Source organism: Rattus rattus, chromosome 5, assembly GCF_011064425.1.
Source record: "Rattus rattus isolate New Zealand chromosome 5, Rrattus_CSIRO_v1, whole genome shotgun sequence".
Classification (NCBI taxonomy): Eukaryota; Metazoa; Chordata; class Mammalia; order Rodentia; family Muridae; genus Rattus; species Rattus rattus.
The window spans coordinates 66,502,573-66,519,803 of record NC_046158.1 but is presented as its reverse complement, the minus strand read 5'-3'; the positions used below and the strand labels follow the sequence as shown (position 1 = coordinate 66,519,803).

General features: G+C 53.2%; 2 protein-coding genes across 13 annotated transcripts; one reads left to right on the top strand and one right to left on the bottom strand.

The window, feature by feature from the left end:
• Positions 1 to 372: 372 nt before the first annotated feature.
• Positions 373 to 5,765, bottom strand: Pex16 (peroxisomal biogenesis factor 16). Its single transcript, XM_032903741.1, has 11 exons — positions 5,486 to 5,765; positions 5,255 to 5,290; positions 4,482 to 4,558; positions 4,012 to 4,145; positions 3,782 to 3,882; positions 2,908 to 2,988; positions 2,633 to 2,785; positions 2,475 to 2,547; positions 2,230 to 2,349; positions 1,063 to 1,127; positions 373 to 563 (listed from the first exon to the last, which is right to left on the bottom strand). Exons 1-11 carry the CDS (start codon positions 5,595 to 5,597, stop codon positions 505 to 507), a joined length of 1,011 nt encoding a protein of 336 aa, XP_032759632.1. The 5' UTR covers positions 5,598 to 5,765; the 3' UTR covers positions 373 to 504.
• Positions 5,766 to 5,823: 58 nt separating this feature from the next.
• On the top strand, positions 5,824 to 16,880 carry Large2 (LARGE xylosyl- and glucuronyltransferase 2). 12 transcript variants are annotated; one of them, XM_032903735.1, is made up of 15 exons: positions 5,824 to 6,456; positions 10,717 to 10,872; positions 10,948 to 11,048; positions 11,356 to 11,438; positions 11,783 to 11,906; positions 12,093 to 12,264; positions 12,382 to 12,486; positions 14,043 to 14,155; positions 14,231 to 14,356; positions 14,486 to 14,641; positions 14,735 to 14,895; positions 15,281 to 15,559; positions 15,870 to 16,022; positions 16,118 to 16,313; positions 16,430 to 16,880. In XM_032903735.1, the coding sequence occupies exons 2-15, from the start codon at positions 10,776 to 10,778 to the stop codon at positions 16,637 to 16,639; spliced, it is 2,076 nt and encodes a 691-aa protein (XP_032759626.1). In that variant the 5' UTR covers positions 5,824 to 6,456; positions 10,717 to 10,775; the 3' UTR covers positions 16,640 to 16,880. The 12 variants fall into 12 exon arrangements, with proteins under 12 accessions (XP_032759626.1, XP_032759624.1, XP_032759621.1 ...); XM_032903736.1 differs by lacking the exon at positions 5,824 to 6,456 and adding an exon at positions 10,065 to 10,633 and having other exon boundaries at positions 10,948 to 11,045; XM_032903737.1 differs by lacking the exon at positions 5,824 to 6,456 and adding an exon at positions 10,065 to 10,633 and having other exon boundaries at positions 15,960 to 16,022.
• The last annotated feature ends 351 nt before the right edge of the window (positions 16,881 to 17,231 follow it).

The window sequence follows — 17,231 nt, the reverse complement described above, 5'->3', positions numbered from 1 at the left end:
CACTCTATCTCCTGCCATAGAGAAGAGCTTCTCCTAGGGCTTGCTATTCACCCCTGAGGGGAAAGGACACATTGAGGCCCTGGCTACAAGGAATGCTAGACTATGGAAATCCGTGGCCTAGTTCAGCCTGTCTTCACCAAGGACCAATGAGAAAGAAGCATCTCGTCAGGCAGCTGAGGCAAATGGTGACCCATGCTGGAGAAGGCTAAGTCACAGCTGCCCCCTGGACCTGATGGAGGCCTCCTGCCCAGTGACAAGGAGCAGACTGCAATGGCTCCATCCCAGGAGAGTGCAGACGAACAGCTGTGGTCACTGGGGCTGAGGAGCGGAGCTGCCAGGAGAGGTGTGGCTGATGGACACAGAGCCGCGTGCTGGACACTACCAGAGTCACTTTTATTAGAGAAGAGGGGCCTGGGGGGAATTGGAGGGCTGAGAAAGGCCCTGCTCAGAGCAACAGAGCACACCACGTGGCCGGCCCACTCTGCACCATCTCCTGCGTGCCTGTCAGCCCCAACTGTAGAAATATATTTTCTGCCAGGAGGGCAGGTAGTCCATGAGTGGCCCTGCAATGGAGGGAAGGGGAGTTAGACTGAGTCAGGCCCCTGGCATGCCCTGTGCCCTTTTCTTACACTGCCACCAGCAGAGCAGCTCACAGGTGTACCACCTGCTGCATCTCCTGCCTCTGATGCTGGAGACTAATTACACATAAGAATCCAGGTTTCCAGGGAGCAAGGGGCATGTCCTCCTTTATGGTCGGGTACCCAGATAGGCCCCAAGGCCCCTCCTTGCCTTACCAGATAAGGCTGCCTCCAAATATTCAGGTTCCAGAAGCAGGAGGAGGCTTGCCAACCTGATGTGGCCTAGTAATCCTACACACAGACACTGTTCTGGCCACATCCCCACCTCCATGGGCCACCTTAGGCCCTAGAGCTCCCAGTACTGATTTAGGGTTCACTCTTGACTGCCCAATAATCAAACCAAAAAAAGACAGAGCAAACATTAAAATGAGGCCCTCTGTGTCTCAGGGACATCTCACAACCACGTTGTCCCACCCACACTTACTTGCCACCAGGCCAACGCCAGGGATGTGGTCTGCAAGCAGCTGAAGCAGGAAGAGGATCTTGGCTCTGATTAGAGAAAAGAAACAGCATGCTGAAGGGTGGGCTGGCTCCCTGCTCACCAGGGGCTAAAGACCTTTACTGACCAGCAGGCATTTCAGAAAACAAGGACTGGGCTGGACCCCAGCACTCCACCTGTCCACAGCTGCACCCAATGTTCACAGCTGTCAGCTGTAGGCATCACTCACACTACTGTCCTCTACTCCCGCCCCTCTTCACCTTCCTACCATTGGTTCTCAACAACAGTGCTTCCTAAGGATCACCTCATAGTAAGGTCTGTGCCCTGGCAGTTTCTAGAGGGAAGGAAGCTGGTAGAAGGGCTGAGCTACATAGAAACCCCACAAACCAATGATCAGAGTAGTCAGGGTTCTGGGAAGAGGACAAGGCTGAGAAAGGTCCTCTCTGACTCAAAGAGAGGCTTGTTTAAGATATGGGACTTCCCACAGGAGAACTTGAGGTGTGAACATTGGAAGAACACATGTGGGTGGCAGATGTGGTTCAGGGGGAGAACACTTGCTTAGTATGAGGCCTTAGGTTTGATTCCCAGAAGTACTGGGAGAAAGACCTAAGGTTCATCATATTCATTCATTATGTATCAAGCATGGGCAAACACATTCAGTTACCTCACCCTACACGACCTATGAGATGGGCACCATCATTGACACTGTTTACAGGTGAGGACATGAGCCCAGCCCCTGCTCCAACACTCCACCTTACATCATAGGTGTCCTGCCAGGCCTTTTTGAGAGATTCTCTGGCTAATGCACGGCCTCTGATCCTCATAGGTGATCAATGTGGGGTGGGCCCAGCAGTAACAGCTTAGCTGGGGCCTGTTCGGTTGCCTAGCCCCTTTGGAGCATAGCGCCTGCTCTGAGAAGTGGATAACCTATAGTGAGAAGAACTAGAGAGGAGTGGTCTGCATGAGCTGTGCCTTGCGGACCTTGTACCACATTGTCAGTAGTCTCTCCACACCAAGTATGCAAGCTCACACTGGCCTGTCTCCTTTGAGGGTAGGTCAGGTGGCTCTGGAGGCTGCTTCCTGGACAGCACCAAAACCAGCAGGTATTCAGCAGACCCCAACCCTCTCCACACAACATGGAACAGTCCTTACTCAGAGAAGCGGTCATAGAATGGTGAGCGTAATAGGTAGTACAGCAGCAGGATTGTGCGGCGCCTCAGTTCCAGCCGCTCCCTCCGGGTCAAGTTCTTCCTGTCGCTCAGGAGACTCAGGCTGTAGGGGAAGGGACATAGGGACAAGGATGACCTATGACCCTGAGAAGGAAAAAGTCACAGGCTAGGATAACTGCACAGCAAGCAGAAAGCCCCACGGAACTCCATCTCCTCACCCATTCTTACCTAGTCATATCCACCACACCAGACAGGAGCCAGGGTGCCCACGATCGCTGACCCCATAAGCCCAGGCTGAGCACTGACGGTCAAGATGTCAAGGATGTCTCCAGTGCAGGATCCAGCTCAGCTCCTCCCCAGCCCGCCTCCAGCACAGCTAAGGATACAGTGCAGCAGGGGCCGGGCGATATACAAAGACTCTGCAATGGTCTCCTGCAGTCCCAGAGGTGTTGGGGGTGTGCTCAGTTCCTCCTGCTGCTGTTTCTGCCGAATTTCCCGCTGCTGGGGGGCTCCCCAGTGCCGCGAGTGCAGGGATGGGCCTAGAACATAAAGACAAGGCAAGTGAGCCAGGAGCCAAAGTGGGTGATGACAGAAGCCAGTCCCTCAGGCTCACACTGACCTCAGCACCTAGGTGCCCAGTCCAGCTACATCTTCCACTTACTGTTCTGGAGGGTTCGCACCACTCTGTTTGACCGTTTTCCCACATATGACGGCTCCGGGCTGCCCAGATTGTGGTCGCCATCTAGCAGGTGTAGACAGGACATAACATAAGAGGGATACATTCCTAACAGAGCCTGTAGAGAACGTGTATGCAGTGAATGCTCAAGGAGCTACTCAGAGAACACAAGAGCCTGTCCTCAGGCAGCGGCTGAACAAGGAAATCACACCCAGAGACTGATCGGCAAGACATCTGTCCACAGATGGAAGCCCTCGGGAACTGACCCTGGCCCAGAAGAGGCCACCATCTCTCACAGTCAGTCAACCAAGAGCCTAGGCTTCCAAGACACTGGAGGAAGGAGAGGAGGGCCTATCCCATCAACATCTATCAGGGCTATGGGACCATGAAGCCGTATTCTTTCAATGTGGGAGGCACATCACTGTCCCTGTTCAAGGTAAGGGGAAAGACCGAGGCTGATGGAGGGGCCCAAAGCAGCCAGGCACCCTGGCCCTGCCTCTTGAGGCTACGGTTCAGGACACAGAACCAGGCCCAAACATTTTGGCAGGACGCTACCTTGTGCTGATGCTCTATCCCTAGTTCCTGCAGCCCACAACAGAGAAGGAGGATCTCGAACAAGTCCCAAGTGTAGGGACGGGAGTGTAGCTTAGTGGTAGAGCACTTGCCTCACATGTACAAGACACTGGGTTTGAGCGCCAGGATCTCAAACATAAACCCCCAAGTTTAAGTTCTAATTTTCCTCAAATCTTGTCTTTGTCTTCCTTATGGAATAAATGAGTGCTGAGCTGACAGGAAGTGTGCTCCAGAACTACAGAGAAGCCCCACCTCCCACTCCACTCCGGGTAGAGAAGCAGCTTACCCAAGGGCTGTGCCTGGGTCTCCCTGTCCAGTGGAACAATGGGGGGTGATGTCTGAATGCCAGTCTTGAACCAGATCAGCAAGAACATGCGCAGGACTGCCCTAATTGGGGGATTATGGCGCAGTTAGGGGAAATGGCTAGAAGGCCGGCAGCAAGGCTGCTCTGCTGAGCACCCTCATTGCTGGACTGGGTCACCCCACCGGAGTCCTGCCCTCCACAACCCAACCTACTTGGCCAGCTGGATGAGAGCAATGACGAGCCAACGGCCTACTTCGCCCCACACCTTGGCAGCCCCCATCTCCATGAACACCTCCACACATTCCAGTACACTCAGCCATGTCAGCAACTTCTGCTGGGACAGCGACTGCAAGAAGCCCAGAGGTCAGGGAGCTTCTCTGGCCCCAAGTGCTGTCCTAGAGAAAGAGGGCTGCTCCAGCAGGTGGGGACGTCCCCCTTTCTAAACCTGAGTTCAATTCCACTGAGTTCTAACACCTGAGTTCAATTCCACTGCTACCAGGCTGGCTGGCCTGGGACAGGCCTTTCTAGCTCTCTAAAACTTCATGCGTGAGACAATTGGTCTAAGGCTCACGTGGACGTGCCTCACACTCTGAGACTACAACATGGCCACACATGCTGGTCATTACTGTTTTCTTCCCAAGTCCCTGAGCTCCCCACCCTCAGCTCCTGGTAAAATTCTCACCACAGGCAACTTTTTTCGAAGCTCCTTCCGAAGGATCCCGTCATTGAGCAGCACAAGCAGGTTAGAGGCAGAGTACACTGAGAAGCAGAGCGTGGTCTTAAGAGGCTGGCTCTGTCGTGGCCTTCACCCCTCTCACCTTTACCCCAGAACTCTACCGATCACAGCTACCCACAGACTGTGTGGAAACCAACAAGCCTCTCCTCCCACCTCCTCAGAGCCCCATTCTCTCCAAGATGACATCTGAGCCAATAAGAAATGAGCTGATTAGAGTGACAAGCCAGCCCTTGCTCTGCTGGACAGCACCGGTTACTGAGCTGCTCAGAACTGCCTGTCATGTTCCAAACAGCCAAGTGCCTGCCCCACCACCCCCACCTTTGCTCTCTGCGGATGGTCCCCCTGAAGGGCTACATCACACCTTCCTTTCAAAACCTGCCTCATCCTTTCATGAGCTTCACTACCCCACTAAACAAACACTGCTGAGGATTTAAATGGCATGGAGGTTGTGACATTTGAATATTGGCCCTGACAGCAAGGACTTTTCTCCAGCCTCACTGAACTTTCATTCCCTTAACAGAACAACAGAACCTCTCTTATACTTAGAGGACTGATGAACTAGCAAGGTCAGGAAAGTTGCTTAATCCTGAGCAAAACTAGTTGCGAATAGTCAGTCAAAGTCCTCACATGTCTCCTAACTCTGGGAACACCAAGTGTCCTGAACAGTGGACAGCTGATCTACAGGGAAGCCTCTCTCCCCAGCCCAGAGTTCAACTCACCCAACTCAGACAGCTCGTGGGAATCGGAGAAGCGACCTAGGGAAGAAGGTATAGAAGGCGTTGGTGAGGCGTTTCTTTTACCCTGCAGCTTTGGGTTTCCTAGTGTCCTATACGCCACAGGAACCTAGACAGAACTCAAGCACCATGACCACTACCATGGGTCAGCAGGAAAAGGGCCATAGGGTTCGTGGTCAGGGACCCGAAGAAATGGGTCAAAGGTCAGTGTGGTACCTGCCAGCAGGTAACTGAGGCCTCGCACAGCCGTCTCCAGCTGGGCCGTGGCGGCTGGATGACGAGTCACGTACTCCTGGTAGCGTAGGCCCAGAAGCCGCAGCTTCTCCATCCTGCTCTGGCCACCGACAAGTCCCACCGGCCGACAGCACTGCTGGCAGCGGCGCCCTGCGTCCTGAGCCCTCCTTCCTGCTTCCGGCCCTAGGCCCGCCTCCCAGTTGCTCAACTTCCGCAGCCCAGGACTACTTAGACGCGCGGAACCCCTGAACGCCCCTTCACCCCATCTCTAGCGCCTCCTCCCCGCGACCGTGAGCTCCCACCCTCCCTCCTTCCAGCCATTGGCTCCTTCACTCTCCTCCCTGAAGCTCCCTAGAGCCTCCGGCACCCAATCTTCAGCCTTCTTGGTTGGCTGTCTTGGCGCCTGCGCAGTTACAGCTTGACGGCAGCCTAAACAGTTCATACTAGAGAAGGGTGTACGAAGCCTCAGACTTTGTCAGCAGATCGCCGAGAGATCGAACAGGAGGTTCGGGAAGCAAAGAGCTTGGGGTTTAAGGCACAGGGAACCTCGAAATTGTTGTAAATGGGTCTCAGCAGCCGTCAGTCTCCAAACACCGGTGCCCGGGAAACAGGCAAACCTAGCCAACAGATTTAGGACAGTGGTTTCGGCTCCAGCTTCTTCAGAACATGTGGACCCCCAAAACCCGTACCCGATGACAACCTACGTGGAGAATACCCTGCCTATCCCTTTGCTCTCCATTTAGGGGTGACCCTGCGCATTAGCTTTCCTGATCTGCACCTCGGGTTTCATCTACAAATTATTTGGGCCCGACTTGGACCTTGAACTCGGAACGAATCCCAGCGTTTTCTGGCCCTTGAATGCACTTCCAGGCTCTCCAACTGTGCCCCAAGAGTTGGTGGTAACTTCTAAGGATCCATTCCTGAACAGAGCTACAAGGCTGCCTAGAGTCCAGGTGCTGCAGAAGAGGAGGGAGAGAATCTTTCCTGGGAGGCAGTTGATTGGCTGTGGGAAGAGGGGGCTTGGCAAGTCTGCGCCATTGCGGACTCCGCCCGCGAATATATGGTATACGAAGAATTGTAATGCATTTATTTAATACCCTGTAGATATTATCTTCAGACAAGGGCAGAATATGTCCAATTACGCCCATCCAGTATATTACATGCATATATGAGAATGTCATAATGAAACCCATTATTTTGGTTTGCTTGTTTTAAGACAGGATCTCACGGTGTACCCCTGGCTGGTACAACACATAGAGATCTGCCCTAAGTCTGCCTCCCAAGTGCCGGGATTAAAGGCATGTGCCAGCACAAGAGGCAAAGCACATTGTTTTGTACAATTAGCATACACTAATAAAAATTCTCATAAGGGAGCTGGAGAGATGGGCCAGGGGTTAAGAAATGCTCATTCAGTAATCTTTAAAAGCTGGGCATGGTGCTAGAGAGATGACTTGGAATAAAAGAGCACTCGTTTTTTGCAGAGGACCCATATTGGTGGCCTGCAACCCTCCACAGTTCCAGTTTTAGGGCATTCAATGCCTTCTTATGATCTCTGCAGGTACAAATGTGATTATACATAAAGACATGCAGGCCAAACTCATATTCACACAGTGAAATAAAATTTAAAATAAAAAGCTGGACTTAGCGTTACATCCCTGTAAGTAATTCCAGCACTCTGGAGTCAGTCAAGAGGATGGTTGCAAGTTCAAAGGCAGCCTCTCCCATGTAGTGAGTTCCAGGTTAGCCTGGGCTAGAGTAAGACTTTGTTTTTAAAAATCAAATCTAAGTTAATTTTTAAAGTGCCTGCTGTGTCATGACTGAAATGCTGCTGTGGTCTTAGCCAGAGCAGGGCCATTTTAAGCAGCACACTCACCAGGAAGTCACAATACACCTCCACTTCTTTCCCTTTCTTTTTCTTTTTCTTTATGTATGTGAGTACACTGTAGCTGTCTTCGGACACACCAGAAGAGGCATCAGATTCCATTACAGATGGTTGTGAGCCCACATGTGGTTGCTGGGAATTGAACTCAGGACCTCTGGAAAAGCAGCCAGTGCTCTTAACTGCTGAGCCATCTCTCCAGCTCCTCTTTCCCTTTCTTTAACCAGTGTGGAGCCAAGCTCCCGCTGTTGCCAACCACACTCATGCCAGTGTCAGCAAAGTTTCATTGAAAGGCGTGGTAAGCCTCAGAAGAGTCTGGTATGGTCACTGTGAAGTCTTCCTTCACCCTGTCCTGAGGCCTCACATGCTCCTGGCCCTACTGGGAATTATGATGGTCCCATCTTCATTGTCGGCTCTGTAGGTTTAGAATCTAGAAACATCATGAGTGTGTCCATGGGTGTGTTTCCAGAAACACTGAATCCAGAGGCCTCAGTCTGGATGTTTGTATCCTTAGAGTCCGGAGCTGAATGAAGGAGAAAGCAAGCTGTGCACCTGCATTGTCTTTCTCTGTTCCCTGACTGTGGATACAATGTGGCCAGCTGTCTGTGGCTTCTGAAACCACGGCCTCCCCGCTATGATGCATTCATTATACCCTTAAACTGTGAACCAAAATAAATACCCACTTAAGCTTACTCTGCCAGGTGTTTCTTTTGTCACATCGTGAGAAAAGTAAGTCATACATTAACCTTGTCTGATTGGTGGGAACTCTTCCACAGATGAAGCCCAGGGAGGCTCAACTGCTTAGCCTAGGTAGCACAGCAAGACTCTGACCAAAAAGGCTCATGGCAATGTTTTCTAGCTCAGAAGGCATGACGAGGCAAGCTTGGCTTAGGAACTTGCCTCAGGAAGTCATTGAGTTTACTACCTTTGGGGCCACTCCTCCAGCTCTCTGCGGCAGCTGAAGTGAAGGTGTGTGTGCTTGTACTTGTGTGTACATGTCAGGAAGTTCTTAGGTGCAAGATTTCATCAGATGGTCTTTTGTTCTGGGGAGGAAAGATAGGCCCCGGAGGACAGAGTGGTACACCACCTCCTCTCCATATCCCAACAGTGAAGGGCCCTTCTCTCCAGGAGAGGGGACTGGGCCAGCCAGGCTGGCAGCAGCAGACCTGCCTGAATTTTTTCCTCTAGATCTGGAGGCTGATTAGGCTCCAGAGATAAAGAGCAGAGATGTGCATAGACTTGGCAGGCCGGAAGGCCCCTACCTTTTGAATTCCTGCCTGGACCTGGCAGCAAGGCTGGGCTGCAAAGACCTCTGGATAAATTGCGTTGGAGCCTCACACCTTCAGTGTGTCCCAAACCTCCGGGAGAAGAAGGAGAAGAAAGACCAGTTGGACAGGCACGGATGAGGACAGCAGAAGCCTAGGGAGGGTGCTGGACAGGTCCAAGGTCACAAAGTAAAGTCCTGGGCAGAGCTGGCTCAAATTGGGGTGGGGTTGGGGGGGTGTTGTTCTCAGCTCCTAAAGATTAGTTTCACTTGGCTCTTCCTTTCCTCTTAAGACTCCCAAAGGGCTTCTTGAGGGTCCAGCAGATATTTCTGCCCTTCCTTTCACTACCCCCCACCCACAGTGCCGAAGTTTCGACAGGTTCCACATGAGTGAGCACAGTGGGCTCTACAGAGACAGTATCTCCACTAGCTCACATCTCTGCCTGTGACCCTAACTGCTCCTTCACATTTTGACTCCCACGACCATGGCTCTGGGTTGAGGACCACTCCCACCAACCCCTGACCCAGATCCCAACTACACAGCAGGCTGAAAATGAAGATGAAGCTCTGGGCCTCAAAGCCCGCCACACCAGGGTTTTCTTTTAATTCCTAAAAGTGCAAGAGGCAGCTTTCGGTTTCCATAGCAACCTTTAAAGACCTACAAGCTGATGCCCCCCACCCCCCATCTCCCAGAGAAAGGCATTCCGATCATTCAAGGGAGGAGCCAGCCTCAAGCTACTGTTTATGGGTCTGCCCCACTTTTTACAACTGGACCTAGGGCTAAAAGGCCCAACTTGAGCTGCTGTGAGGCTCTTACCTTAAAAGGCAGGTCCAAGTTCCCACCCAGTTTCCGCATGCACACTGAACACTGGAATGTGTGTGGAGGTGTGGGAGGTGGGGGCTACCTCCTGAACAAACAGGTACCTTCAGCTTCCCTTGAGGGCCTGGGGAAATAAGTAAGGGATGTAGAGAAAACTACATTCCAGGAGGAAGGGCAGGGTCCTGAGATAGAAGACCTTTAGGGAAGACTGAGAAAGCAGCCCCAGCTGGGCGTCTGAGGAGCAGTAGAGGACTGTCTGCCATAGCACATAGCCAAAGGCTGTAGGTAGGTTCCTTTCACTCTTCAGGGACAATTTCAACTTGTGTCCTCGGGGTGACGTGAGGATTACCTGAGCAAAGACTTGGCAAACACTTAGCTCAGGGCCTGGCGCTCAACCAACCATGGCGGTCTCCTTCACAGCCCAGAGCTCCCTGCAACCCTACAGGGCAAAAGGCGTGCCGGAGGCCCGCTGAGGGGTGAAGAGAAGAGGGAGGAAGAAATCCAGACCTTGGAGCCCAGCACAATCACAGTTTTTTAGACAAGGGGGGTGGGGGGATGCATGGCCCTGCCCCGGAGGCCATGAGGCTCTTTGCCAGCTCTCGTGCAGGAGGGGAGGTAGCCTTCAAAAGGGCACAGTGCCCTCATCTTTCAGTCCGCTTCTGGGTAAGGCTAAGGGCCAGAGAAGACGCACAGGCTACAGGTGTCCCCAGCAGGCCCAGCCTCCATTCGTCGAGTTGTGCAGGTGTCCCTAACCGTTGGGCTGGACATTACTATCCCATCCGCACTACCCTCAGCCTCCCAGACTTCCGCGGTGTGTTCGCCAATTCTTTGATTCTGTGCTCGGGGTCACTAGTCCCTCCCATTAGGGGGAGAAATGGGGTTCCAGACCCAGGAAGATGCAGGTAGCAGGAACAAGGCCACTCTGGGTAGCTGTCCCCTTGTCCTTCAGCCTTGGTGCAAAACCACCCTAAAAGGGGTTGAAGGCTCCCAGACCGTGCGGAGCGGGGGCGGGGCCCTGCCGGGGGTCTCCCCGCCCCTTCCAGCTCAGCCAAGCAAAGGTGAAACCTGAGCCCAGGTTGGGGGCGGGGCTAGCTCGGGATTCTGTCCGGGTCCTGGCTGCCTGGCGGTGGCGGGAGGAACAGGGCCTTCCCGGAGCCACTGGAGCAGGTGAGGCTGGCAGCTGTGCTCGGCAGGGCGAGCAGCCGTCGGGCCCCGCGGTCCAGCGCTGATCTTCCTCTGGTCCTTCGCAGGGTCCGTGATGGAGCCCGCAGCCCGAGGTCGTGTCCCGCCCTGACTCCCACAGACAGCCATGCTGCCCCGAGGGCGCCCCCGGGCACTGGGGGCCGCACTGCTGTTGTTACTGCTGCTAGTGGTTGGCTTCTTCCTATTCGGCCGGGACCCGGAGTGTGAGCGCCGTAGCTGGGCAGGGGAAGAGGGGACCCTGTGTGACCGCTGCCTGCTCACGCCACGTGTCTTTTCAGATGGACTAGGCACAACCGCCACCCTCGATGGAGACCCGTACGGGAGCCGCAACCGCTCCACCTCCAGCCTGCAGCTTCTACTGCCACCCAAGTGCGAGGTAGTTGTGTCAAGTGCTGCCAACCCTGAGGTTCCTGGTCCCCAGTCCAACCAGCTGGGCATTTGTGGGAATCACAGCACCTGACATCTGGGAACCCAGCTGGGACACCTTGAGGATCCTTGCAATGCACGCCACTCCACTCCTTTTCTCAGATTTCCCACTTGTGAAATTTAGGCGTTGCATCTAGGCACCGCACCCGCACACCCCCCACTCCGCTCTGATGCCCGGTGGGGCTACACTGTTCTAGACCAGGCTGGCTAGGCTGGCTAGAAGTTGAGGTCTGCTGCTGACCTAGGTGTCCCCTCCCCAGATGTTGCATGTGGCCATCGTGTGTGCGGGATACAACTCCAGCCGAGAGATCATCACCCTAATGAAGTCCGTGCTATTCTACAGGTACAGAGAGGCCTGGATCAGGGTCAAGAGCCTCCCCATAACAAAGCACTTCTGTTCTGAGTTTCTGTTTCCTCATCTATGCAGAGGAAACTGACGTTTCTTTCTTTTTTTTTTTTTTTTGGTTCTTTTTTTTTTTTGAGCTGGGGACCGAACCCAGGGCCTTGCGCTTCCTAGGCAAGCGCTCTACCACTGAGCTAAATCCCCAACCCCTGACGTTTCTTTCTTATGAAGGGGGCCATCAGAACATTCCCAAGAGCTCCTTGTAGGAGACAGGGCTTCCTCCTGTAGGGAAAATCCTGTATTGTTCTGCACAGCCGCGTCAGGCTAACTTTCTCCACCCAAAGGAAAAATCCGCTGCACCTCCACCTGATAACCGATGCCGTAGCCAGAAACATCCTGGAGACACTCTTCCGAACATGGATGGTACCAGCTGTGGTGGTCAGCTTCTATGATGCTGAAGAGCTCAAGGCAGGAGTCTCCTCCCCCTCTGGGCTTCTGCCCAGCTAGGCCCACCTTCTTCTTACTTCCAGCAGTGGTTGGTGGGAGAGGAGAGGCTGTCCTATGAAACCTCGCGGAGCTGAAATCTTTCATCTTTTTGGGGGTGGCGGCCCCTTCCAGCTGTGCCACTTGTTATGTTCTCCCTTCCTCCGACAGCCCCTGGTTTCCTGGATTCCCAACAAGCACTACTCTGGCCTCTATGGGCTCATGAAGCTAGTACTTCCCAGCGTCCTGCCTCTCAGCCTGGCCCGAGTCATTGTCCTGGACACTGATGTCACTTTCTCCTCTGACATTATGGAGCTCTGGGCACTCTTTGGTCATTTTTCTGGTGAGACACCTGCAACCCCGCCCTAGCCTGCCCCTTCCCCAACTTCCCCAGGCCCCTGCTCTGGACTTGCCCTGAGCCCACATCCCCAGACAGCTCCCTCCCACCCTCCCCTCCCAGACAAGCAGGTGGTCGGTCTTGTGGAGAACCAGAGCGACTGGTACCTGGGCAACCTCTGGAAGAACCATAGGCCCTGGCCTGCCTTGGGCAGGGGATTTAACACAGGTGGGACAGTAGTGAAGGAGGCAGGATTGGGTGGGCTGTGGGCCTCAGGGATGGGGGTGGGGGGGCACAGAAACCTCCTCAAAAGAACTCTGCCAGTACTGTGGACCAGACAGTGGGTGAAGAGAACGCTCTGGTCTCTTGTGTTTGTACCAAATGGCTGTGGCTCATTGTTCCTTTTGAAACTCTGTTTTCCCATCCATATAATGGAAAGAGTTGATATAACTCTGCCATCGCCACATGTGTGAGAGAGAGTGGATGAGGACGTCTCCGTGCTGTGGACTATACAGCTTCTCTCTGCTCAAGAGAATTATGGGTGGTTGTGTCTGAACCATCAGAAAATATAGTCCTGTGTTAACAATTTGGATGTATTCTGAGGGATTTGCCACGAGGCAATTCTGTTGCTGTGCAAAGACCAGAGGGTGTATTTACACACAGCCAAATGGGATAGCCTACTCTTCTCCCGGCTGTGGTATGGCCTGAGAAAAACAGGCATGGTTCTGGATTGAGTGCCTACTGACAGGTAGGCAGCTGTAATTCCATGGCAAGTGTTGGAAACTGGAGAAAGCACATAGGAAAACTATGAGGTGACAGTGGGTTGGCTGGTTTGACAAGGACGCACTGGTCACGTCTGCCTCTGCACTTAGCCATGTACCTGAGGATGACCCTGAACTTCTGATCCTCCTGCCTCTGTCTTCCCAGGGCTGGGACTATAGGCAAATGCTCCCTGGTTTATGCCATGCGGGGGCAGTAGCCAGGGTTTTATGCATGACAGACAGGTACTTCAACTGAGCCAGCCCTAGGTGGTGACTATCTCATGTAATCATGGACTTTATATTGTTGACCAAAGCACCATGAGGTGACACATGACCCCCTGTCCAATTCCTGTCCAATTCAGACCTTGCTGCCTGGTATGGTGTTGCCTCTAGGGAGGCTGAGGTCAATCTGAGAGACTTAGTGAGATCCTGTGTATGAAGTTCAGCCTCCATGTATGTATGTATGTATGTATGTATGTATGTATGTATGTATGTATGCTGCATGTCTGCCTGCAACCAATGGAGGTCAGAGAAGGCACCGAATCCTCTGAAATGAGTTATGAGGGCTGTGAGTCACCATGCGGGTTCTGGGGCTTGAACCTGGGTTCTCTGCAAGAACAACAAGTGTTCTTTTTTTAAAGATTTATTTATTTTAGCTATTTGAGTACACTGTAGCTGTCTTCAGACACACCAGAAGAGGGCATCTGATCCAATTACAGATGGTTGTGAGCCACAATATAGTTAGTGGGAATTGAACTCAGGACCTCTAGAAGAGTAATCAGTGCTCGTAATCACTGAGCCATCTCTCCAGCCCTTGCAACAAGTGTTCTTAACCATGTCTTTATCTCTTCAGTTCCTCAAAATAAAATTTAAAAAGGGTCTGGGGGTATAGTTCAGTGGTGGTAGGCTGTCTTGAATGTAAGAGGGTTCAGGCTCCCCTCCCCATACTACAAACATTTCAAAAGACTCAGGATTGCTCTGGGGGTCCCTGGTGGGCATGCCAACCTCTGTCCCTGTTGGCAGGTGTGATCCTGCTTTGGCTGGACAGACTACAGCAGATTGGCTGGGAGCAGATGTGGAAGCTGACGGCCAAACGGGAGCTGCTTACTTTGACTGCCACTTCCTTGGCTGACCAGGTCTGGAGGAATCTTTGTGGGAGCAGAATTGAGGGGCAGGCTGGGGACAGAGGTTTGATGTCTGTCACTGCCTAGGACATCTTCAATGCCGTCATCAAGGAGCATCCCGAGCTGGTGCATCCCCTGCCCTGTGTCTGGAACGTGCAGCTGTCAGACCACACTCTGGCTGAGCGCTGCTACTTGGAAGCAGCTGACCTCAAAGTGAGTGGAGACAGCAGGATGGAGAGGGAGGGGGCCGGGGGGAGACGTAGGGTGGGGGGCACAAGGCACACTGACCAGACTCTTGTTCTCTCACTGTTCTCACCCCCTGCTGATACCTCCTGGGTTCAGGTGATCCACTGGAATTCACCAAAGAAGCTTCGAGTGAAGAACAAGCATGCAGAATTCTTCCGTGATCTACACTTGACCTTCCTGGGGTTTGACGGGAAGCTACTGTGTAGAGAGCTCTTTGGTTGCCCCAACCAGTTCCCTCCTGGGGCTGAGCAGGTGAGGTGGGGCCATGCTGGCTTGCCTTTGGAAGGTCTCCCCGCCTCTGTACTGGAGGGCATGTCATTCTTTCCTTCCTGGAACCCTGCTCAGTTGCAACAGGCCCTAGCACAGCTGGATGAGGAAGAGCCCTGCTTTGAGTTCCGCCAACAGCAGCTCACTGTGCACCGTGTACACATCACCTTTCTGTCTCACCAGCCGCCACCTCCTCGGCCTCACGACGTCACCTTGGTGGCCCAGCTCTCTATGGACCGGTGAGGGTATGGAGGGTAGCCTCAGGTAGCATGGCATCTGATGAGACTGAGGATTTGAGAGAATGACTTTATCTGGGAGACTCCCAGGAGTTGGAGACATTGGATATGGTGGGGGAAAGCTTGGGCTTTGGAAGTCTTTCTGATGCCTAGAACGGCCCTTGTTTTGTGCTGGGGGACCAGGCTTCTAGTTTGCCCAGCTGTCAAATGTAGATGTACCCACCTAGGGGTAGTTGTTAGGATTAAAAAGGACTAGCTCTGTGTGCTTGTAAGGTGCTTAGTCACAGGAGGGGGCTCATCAGCAGCTAACTTTGGGGAAGAGTTCTAGCCATCCCTGGGTTTCTGTGCACAAGTGGCCAAATAAAGCTGACCACCCACCTCACCCCAGGCTGCAGATGCTGGAAGCCCTGTGCAGGCACTGGCGGGGCCCCATGAGCCTGGCCTTGTACCTGACAGACGCAGAGGCTCAGCAGTTCCTGCGTTTCGTGGAGACGTCACCAGTACTCTCTGCAAGGAAGGATGTGGCCTATCATGTAGTGTACCGGGACGGCCCCCTCTATCCAGTCAACCAGCTCCGAAATGTGGCCTTGGCCCAGGCTCTCACACCCTACGTCTTCCTCAGTGATATTGACTTCTTACCTGCCTACTCCCTCTATGACTACCTCAGGTGGGCCTGGAGGGTGGGAGACAGACAGCTTTTGGGGTGTGTGCTGTGATGGTCAGGATATTTTGGGAACCCTAGGTTGCTGTGTCACTGTTTCTTTCTGGGGCTCAGTGACTTCCACAAAATGGGGCTTACCTTAGGTCTTTTTTGGGGGGGGGGCTGCTACTGAGTTATGAAGGCAATGCCCTATTTCAAGCAGCAGTTTCTGTGTGGCAAGGTTACCTGAGACAGCAGAGTTGGCTACCTGGAAGGTGGGGCTGCGGTTCAGCAGGGGTAAGACCCCTGGGCTGAGTGCCCACATGCCTCTCCCCAGGGCCTCTATTGAGCAGCTGGCGCTGGGCAGGCGGCAGAGGAAGGCTGCTTTGGTAGTGCCTGCATTTGAGACCCTGCACTACCGTTTCAGCTTCCCAAACTCTAAGGCAGAGTTGTTGACCTTACTGGATGCTGGCTCTCTCCACACCTTTAGGTAAGAGAGGCCATATTGTGCCCCGCTGTTCCCATGCTGGGGCACCTGAGTTCACAAACCTCTACTCCCTGCTCCCACCTGATCCTGTCACACAGGTACCACGAGTGGCCACAGGGTCATGCATCCACAGACTATACCCGCTGGCGGGAAGCCCAGGCACCATACCAAGTGCAGTGGTCAGCTGACTATGAGCCTTACGTGGTGGTACCCCGTGACTGTCCCCGCTATGACCCTCGCTTCGTGGGCTTTGGCTGGAACAAGGTGGCCCATATCATAGAGCTGGATGCTCAGGTAAGGAGGGCCCTGGCTGTGAACTGCCCCTTCCTACTGGGTTAGGTACAAATTTCCATTTCGGCCCTCCTTGTGCCTCCCCAGTTCAGCCCTGGCTTCTGTCCCTGTTCTTACAGGAATATGAATTCCTGGTACTTCCTGAGGCCTTCTCTATCCACTTGCCCCACGCCCCAAGTCTGGACATCTCCCGCTTCCGCTCCAGCCCCACCTACCGCGACTGCCTCCAGGCCCTCAAGGAGGAGTTCCACCAGGACTTGTCTAGGCGCTATGGGTCTGCAGCCCTCAAATACCTCACTGCCCTGCAGCAGTCCCGAAGCCGGGCCTGAGCTTGCCGGGACACATACATACACTGGAGAAACTGGGGACCCTGGTGGGTGCCTACCCTTATTGCTATCTAAATTATTTAAAGTTTTTGTCAGAAGGGCTAGAGTGGAGCATCTGTGGGGTTCCTGGTTCCTTCTCCTGCTGTTCCACACTGGGGTCCAGCCCTCCTTTGCCTCAGCTGGTTTGGGGCTAGTTCTCCTAATTCTCTTACATAATAAAATTTTTTTAACTTTTTAAATCTTATGTGTGAGTGTTTTGCCTGTATGTATGTGGTGAGAGGGCTTTATATCCCCTGGAAGTGGAATTATAGGTGATCATGAGCCACCACAGTATGTGCTGGGGACCAACCCAGGTGCCCATTTCTCCCATGAGTCATTTCTTTAGCCCCACAATAAAGTTTTAAAAAAGCACATTTTTGTTTGTTGGTTTTTTGTTTGGTCTTTTGTTTGTTGGGGGGGTGTTTGTTGTTTGTTTGGTTTTTTGTGTGTGTGTGTGTGTGTGTGTGTGTGTGTGTGTGTGTGTGTGTGCATGTACATGGGCGCTAGCTGGGGAATCGCATGCTCTTCTGGGTCTGAGGGCATCACTGGCACTAGA